The sequence below is a fragment of the Oncorhynchus nerka genome, linkage group LG9a (genome assembly GCF_034236695.1).
Source record: "Oncorhynchus nerka isolate Pitt River linkage group LG9a, Oner_Uvic_2.0, whole genome shotgun sequence".
NCBI classification, from domain to species: Eukaryota; Metazoa; Chordata; class Actinopteri; order Salmoniformes; family Salmonidae; genus Oncorhynchus; species Oncorhynchus nerka.
The window spans coordinates 55,755,353-55,762,466 of record NC_088404.1 but is presented as its reverse complement, the minus strand read 5'-3'; the positions used below and the strand labels follow the sequence as shown (position 1 = coordinate 55,762,466).

The 7,114-nt window shown below is 41.0% G+C and overlaps 1 protein-coding gene across 1 annotated transcript in view; it reads left to right on the top strand.

Moving 5' to 3' along the window:
* Nucleotides 1-4,215: 4,215 nt before the first annotated feature.
* dgkzb (diacylglycerol kinase, zeta b) overlaps nucleotides 4,216-7,114 on the top strand; it is a 97,064-nt gene continuing 94,165 nt past the window's right edge. The window contains exon 1 of the mRNA XM_065022710.1: nucleotides 4,216-4,465. Coding sequence (XP_064878782.1) covers nucleotides 4,401-4,465 — 65 coding nt within the window. The 5' untranslated portion in view covers nucleotides 4,216-4,400. The remainder of the gene's footprint in view (nucleotides 4,466-7,114) is intronic.

Here is a 7,114-nt window from a genome sequence, read left to right as displayed (position 1 = left end):
AAAGCCTGCATTTGGTTTTACTAGTGTTTAAGAGCAGTTGGAGACCATGGAAGGAGTGTTGTACGGTTATTGTAGCTCTTTTGGAGGTTAGTTATCACAGTGTCAAAGTAAGGGCCAGAAGTATACAGAATGGTGTTGTCTGCGTAGAGTTGGATCAGGGAATCGTCCGCAGCAAGAGCGACATCATTGATATATACAGAGAAAAGAGTCGGCCCGAGAATTGAACCCTGAGGTACCCCCATAGAAACTGCCAGAGGTCCGGACAACATGCCCTCCGATTTGACACACTGAACTCTGTCTGCAAAGTAGTTGGTGAACCAGGCGAGGCAGTCATTAGAAAAACCAAGGCTATTGAGTCTGCCGATAAGAATACGGTGATTGACAGAGTCGAAAGCCTTGGCCAGGTCGATGAAGACGGCAGCACAGTAATGTCTTTTATCGATGGTGGTTATGATGTCGTTTAGTACCCTGAGTGTGGCTGAGGTGCACCCGTGAATGGCTCGGAAGCCGGATTGCACAGCGGAGAAGGTACGGTGGGATTCGAAATGGTCCGTGATCTGTTTATTAACTTGGCTTTCGAAGACTTTAGATAGGCAGGGCAGGATGGATATAGGTCTGTAACAGTTTGGGTCTAGGGTGTCACCCCCTTTGAAGAGGGGGATGACCGGGGCAGCTTTCCAATCTTTAGGGATCTCGGACAATACGAAAGAGAGGTTGAACAGGCTGGTAATAGGGGTTGCAACAATGGCAGTGGATAGTTTTAGAAAGAGAGGGTCCAGATTGTCTAGCCCAGCTGATTGGTACGGGTCCAGGTTTTGCAGCTCTTTCAGAACATCTGCTGTCTGGATTTGGGTGAAGGAGAAGCTGGGGAGGCTTGGGCGAGTAGCTGCGGGGGGGGGGGGGGGGGTTGGCTGGGGTTGGAGTAGCCAGGAGGAAGGCATGGCCAGCCGTTGAGAAATGTTTATTGAAATTTTCGATTATCATGGATTTATCAGTGGTGACCGTGTTACCTAGCCTCAGTGCAGTGGGCAGCTGGGAGGAGGTGCTCTTGTTCACCTGAAGCTGATAATAGCTTAACTCATACATTGTTCAGCTTTTTCTCAATTTAAAAACAATAGCAGTGGACAATGTACATGAGGCTAATCATTATACTGGATTTTGTACATATATTGTGCTGACATTAAATTAATAAAGCAAACCAACCCTTGAAATCTAGGTGGTGAAATGTGTGGAAGCAGGAGATGGGATCCAAGTTCAATGCCAGATACTTTTCTCCCAGAAGGTCTGAGTAGCACTTGGGTGCCACTGTGATAATGAAGATGGTTTGCCTAAGACGACCACAACAATTACATTGTCTATGCTAAATTTGTTTAAATTGTAAATGAAATAAAATATTTGGGCTATAAGAAATACTTTTTATTCAATGGGGCTAGGCAAATCAGAGATGACAATGCTTTTAATTTCACCTATACAACAATAGCCTATTATTTAAGTAGATTATGTTTAAAATATCATAAACTATCAAGGCTCAGGAGAAGACCCAGATGCATACAGTTTATTACAGAAACAGGGGGGCAGGCAAAGGACAGGTGAAGGGCAGGCAGAGATCAGTAGTCCAGAGCAACACATTATGATGGGTTATTATATGAACATATGATAACCACTGGATTATTGTGGGACAATAATGTCTCCAGGGTATATGGATGTAATATTGTACTATTTGCGTCTTCCTTTTCATGGTCATGGCTAGAAGGGATCCAGCTTTTGTAAAAGTAATGTGATATTTGACATTTCGTAGCAGATTAGGACTATTTACGCAGCTGGTTAGGAAAATTAGGTTATGGTTAGGAAAGGGGTTAGGGTTAGCTAAAATCAAAAATTAAAAACTTGACGTTAATTTGACAAAAGCTGGATCCTTTTAGCCTAGATTACATGGTTGCATTCAAAACAAGGTCATTTTTTATTGATCTGTTGTCAATGTCAGTAGAGTAGGCCTTTGTGCTTGTGTAACAGTATAACTTTAGACCGTGCCCTCGCCCATACCCAGGCACGAACCAGGCACCCTCTGCACACATCAACAACAGTCACCCACGAAGCATCGTTACCCATCGCTCCACAAAAGCCACAGCTGTTGCAGAGCAAGGGGAACCACTACTTCAAGGTCTCAGAGCAAGTGACATCACCGATTGAAACGCTATTTAGCGCGCACCACCGCTGACTAGCTAGCCGTTTCACATCCGTTACACTTGCCTGTTTTGCATGTTATTTTGGAATTAATACGTGTCACATATCAGTTTGCAAACAATGTAATAAAAAATATATATCATTGAGTTAATAAAGCCGCGTACAATCATGGTCTCCTTTTTGTTTTCTTGAGTAAGGCAGCTCCAAAATCCAGGTGTTTCAGTCTAGCTCTGTGCTTTCTGATGTGGTGGGGCAAGCCAGCAGAAAATACGGAGCGTTGGGCCGTGATTGGCTCAGTGATCTGTCACTCATGGGGACACTACGTCACCGCCAAGTCCATGGATAAAGCTAGAAATTTGAACATTTGTTGCATATATTTTATATAATTATAAATATGACATCAACATTTTGAAAATCTGATTCCCCCAGCTGATCATTGTCTGCAACCATCTCTGATAGTGAAGCAATGAAACAGGCAGGGAGAGTGAGCTTGTCTGTGGTGGTCAGTGAACCTTCTGGCCCATATCCCTGTGACACAAAAGCATGTTGAAGTGGCAAAGTCAATATCCACATTTATAAACACAGAGTAGCTACAGTTATTGTTATTTGTGGGCCTAAACATTATTTTGAGTTAATTCTATAAGGAGGAGGGTGTTACATTTTTTTTACAGTACAAGGGGAGAGTCAAGTGAAAATATTTTTAACAGTAAATTTTTATCTGTCCCTAATGCAACACTTTTTGTTATCATCGATATCACGCTGAAATCAATAGAACAGGAGGCAAACTTTTGGGGTGTAAGCGCTTTTTTAGCAAACACTTTTCAAAGGGCACATGGAAACTTGAATAACCTATACATGATTGGTTAGATGAGCACTTGTAGAAGGCTTATACCTATATTTTGGAATGGCGGATATTGATTTCGGGAGGCTGCCATCATGGAAGACGGAATAAACTTTTTCTGTTAACTTCAGCGAACCATGACTTGCCATAGGGTATCAACGGTGACAAAGGTTGGCTGCTATTTAAAGGTGCTACACCTAGAATTTCTCCAAATTTCTCCGCTTTGTGGAAGCTAGGTGAATTGCAACAGCACTAGGCACATTCAAAACATATCCTCCCCTGCATCACATTTTCCCATAACAAGGCTGAGAGTCGCGCTTGAGACTTTTAATATTGATCTTTTGTTAAAGAAAATATACTCCACAGCGATTTAGATGGTACAATGACTAGCAACCTGGAAATTACAGAGTGATTTCTACATTGGTGACTCGACCCGATTTCCACTAGATAACACGGTCACGAAGTCAAAACAGCTTTCCCATTTTGACAACAAATGCAGCTCTGATGGGAGAAATCAATAGGCGAATATCACAGCCAATCACAACATTTGTGGGTAATATTATGGACATTTTCTGAAATTACAATGAAGAAAAATAAATAATCCTGTGTAGCACCTTTATGTGATAGTTTGACTGTAAAATCAGTCTATTGGTGTGTGGGCTGCAACCTTTATAGAGACCATACCGAATTATCTTTGCCATTTGAGAGATACAATTATAGCTAAATCCTGCGAACCCCAGCACCTATAACAAAATCAACATCACAAAACCAAAGCTAATGATCTGTTTTAAGCTATTTATGTTGTGCCATCGTGTTGATTATTGCTTTCATACCAACATCACCAAACTGAGGCCAATGGATGTGTAATTTCCCCCCAATTCGAGTTGGTCAAACGTCAGTTTGTGTAATGTAGTAGGCCTAATTACTGTCCATATCAAGAAAAAGCTCCCCCATAGTGACTGTGCAACAGCCCATTCAATCGACTTCCCTACTATGCTCGTTTTTGTATTTGTACAGATTCCCAAATGAATGTAACAACTAATGTTACTATTGGGGTACATTTACACTCTTTTTCAACTAATCATCTTATCACGATGAACGGGTCCTCACATTTGGACGAACTCCCTCTGCAGTGGACGTGTCTACGAGAGTGCGTGTGCCGCTTTGGGAATCGTATTTGCTTTTTTTTTCAAAGATGTGTCACTCCAGTCAGCCTCCACACATTGACCAGATGGCGACCACGAGGTTAGAAGAGATGATCGAAGAGGAGGATATTTTCCCTGAACAACAAAAGCCAAATTAGTATTTTATATAGGAACTACATAGAGTTTTGTGGAAAAGGCGTCCGGGAAAGTACGGAAGCGAGCTGTCAAAAATGACAACGGAAAACCAGCTGGACGAGTTCATGCACCTCGCGCTAAGAAAACGGCTATCCTACAGGTAAATGCATATCGATAATAACAATTTAAATAGCCTACTACTGTTACCCGTGTCTTTCAGTCAACTTTGGATGAGAGTGCTGTCCTAGGCTATTGCTTTTCCTCGGAGTCAGACTGCCGGAATCATGAATTCAAGTCTGAATTAATTACCATACAGTGGGAAATACTGTATTTCGCAATGTGAATGTTATATCCTTTATAACTATTAAATACGTTTTGAATGAGATTATAGACTCGTTTTATAGACTAGTTTTAGGCTAGGCTACAATATAACAGTGCTTGTTGACAATTCCATGAACCATGCTTGTCAATAATGGCTGCTCCTTTGTCCAACCAACATGACCCATAAACAGAAGTAGCCCAACTTGGGTAGCTAGTAGACCAGTTGATTATAACATAATGAAATAGGTTATTTTTTTTAAATCTATGTCAAATACATTTTTTTGAGGACAAAGCATGAAAGAGTCATGGTCCTTCACTCTTTCCAATTCACTTCCTGAAGAGGAGGGGTTATGAATATTTTCAGTTTCTATTCATTTTTCTCAACAGCTGGATTTTGTACTGACTAAGGCTAAATGTAATTAGAGAGAGAGAGAGTTCTGGTATCATCATCACTTTGATCATCCCATAAACAGACACAAAGCGACCCGTATCATCTCCCCAGTGATATCCTGTTCTTGTTCACACATTAACCCAATTAGGAGGCATCTGTCTGTTTTTTTTCTTCAAAGCTGTCATCTGAGATACAAGCCTATATCCATCATATCCCACTTAGACAACAATACCCTTTGAAAGACCTACACAGGGCTCATTAAAAGATCCTAATGATATTAAAGCCCAATGCCCCTTTTAATAGGACTGTGACTCATCTACTTGTTTTTTTGTGTGTGTTTCCAACAGTGTCTTGTGTCTTTTGAAAAAGAGTGACTGCATTTTCAGTGCTGCTGTGGTTTCTTAAATCTGATTATCAGACCTTAAAAGACGTGTGTGTGTGTGTCATTTCAAGCGCTCCGCGCTGCATTCATGATGCCATCTGTGTGCAACTTCCTGTGTTGGTGGGCTTGTGTGTTTGTGGAAGCAGGATGTCTGGCATACATGGTTCCGATCACACCTAAGCCCTATACTACGAATCAGGTTTGAGGTAACTTTGGTTATCCCGAGTTCAACTCTGGGGCAGGCTAACTCCATTTATTTTGAATGAAGTGTCTGAGCCGCGAGTTGAGGACCGATGAAATCAAATTCCCTCCGTCTCGCAAAGATTGCGTCATCATCCACTTAATTTGAGTAAGATGACTGATAAATATTTGATTCATCAAATATTGTTTTTGTGTGTAAAAAAATATTGTAATGTTAAAATACCTACCACATTGAACATTTAGAAATGACAGAATGCATTTGAAACTTCACGCACAGTAAAACTTTTTTATGACAATACAATTATTTTATCGATACTATTTCACACCATAGCCTGCTGAATTTGAAGAATCCTTTTCTTTCAATTTGATTTTGGCACAAATGAAAATGTGGCACTGACTCGCCCATTGATGGCCGTTTCAGCATTGTCTCGATGAAGAGTTCGAACTAGCCACGTGCATCATGCACAAGCAGTTACAAGCCTGCTAGAGTCAGCGGCAGGCTGACAAGCAATATCCACCGACAAAGCCTGAGCTGGCTAGCTTTAGAAAACCCTGAGCAGATCTAGCTTGCTTCATAGTATACCAATCTGGTGCCAACTACACATGATACTACGTGGGTTGAATGGTCTGTGGTCATGCTTTTTTAAAATGTAAATTATAGATAGGCTAACTGGCCAGAAACAGGTTTCCATTTTACATGACCGCTGAAATGCAGCTCAAAGGGGATGTTTATGAAAGACACGAACCTGCATGTTGAGAAGTGTATGGGGAGGCTCAGGTTGTCATGCCAGATCTCCGAGAGGCTCTCTCACTGTGTGAGTGAGCGAACAGTGACCAGGAGAGAACCGGGTTCACAGATATTTGTCTCCTGAGGACCCTTCAAATGTAATCTCGTTATCTGAGGATCTAACTGAGTGTCAGGGTTATTTCATTGGTAAGAAACCTGATGTCAACCTGATGTTTGCCCCGAGAAGCACCTGATGAACCTATAACAAATAATGAAACGTTGTTTTGCTCCTGTGCCTTCAAGGCATTTGAAATGACACACAATTCATTTGAGAGTCATTTCAGGTCGTTTGGATAAAAGGTGGAATTATGTTGATCTACATGCATATCCCATGAATTGTGATGTAACTAGTACACTGTGAGTCAGAGAAAACTTTCTGTAGACGCACACTAACCATATTAGGTAATCACTGTTCTTCTATGGAGGCCTAACCCATATAGCTATTCAAAACTCAAAAGACGGGCACACTGAGTACAGTTACATGCACACTATAATTCTATTATTTTGAATAGTGCTAATAAGATAATAGTTCGATTTGAAAGTTTGCATGCTTTGTAGGAAGAACGATTTCCCTAATAATCTTGTTTACATGGATACATCTGAAATCAGGCTACCTGATGGGGCAGAAAATCACCAATCAAAATTCAAGTTCTACCACAGCGAGCGACCATTATATTATTGGGAAGTTCAGACATAAAGTTTGTATGTGAAAACTATTTCACTTCAC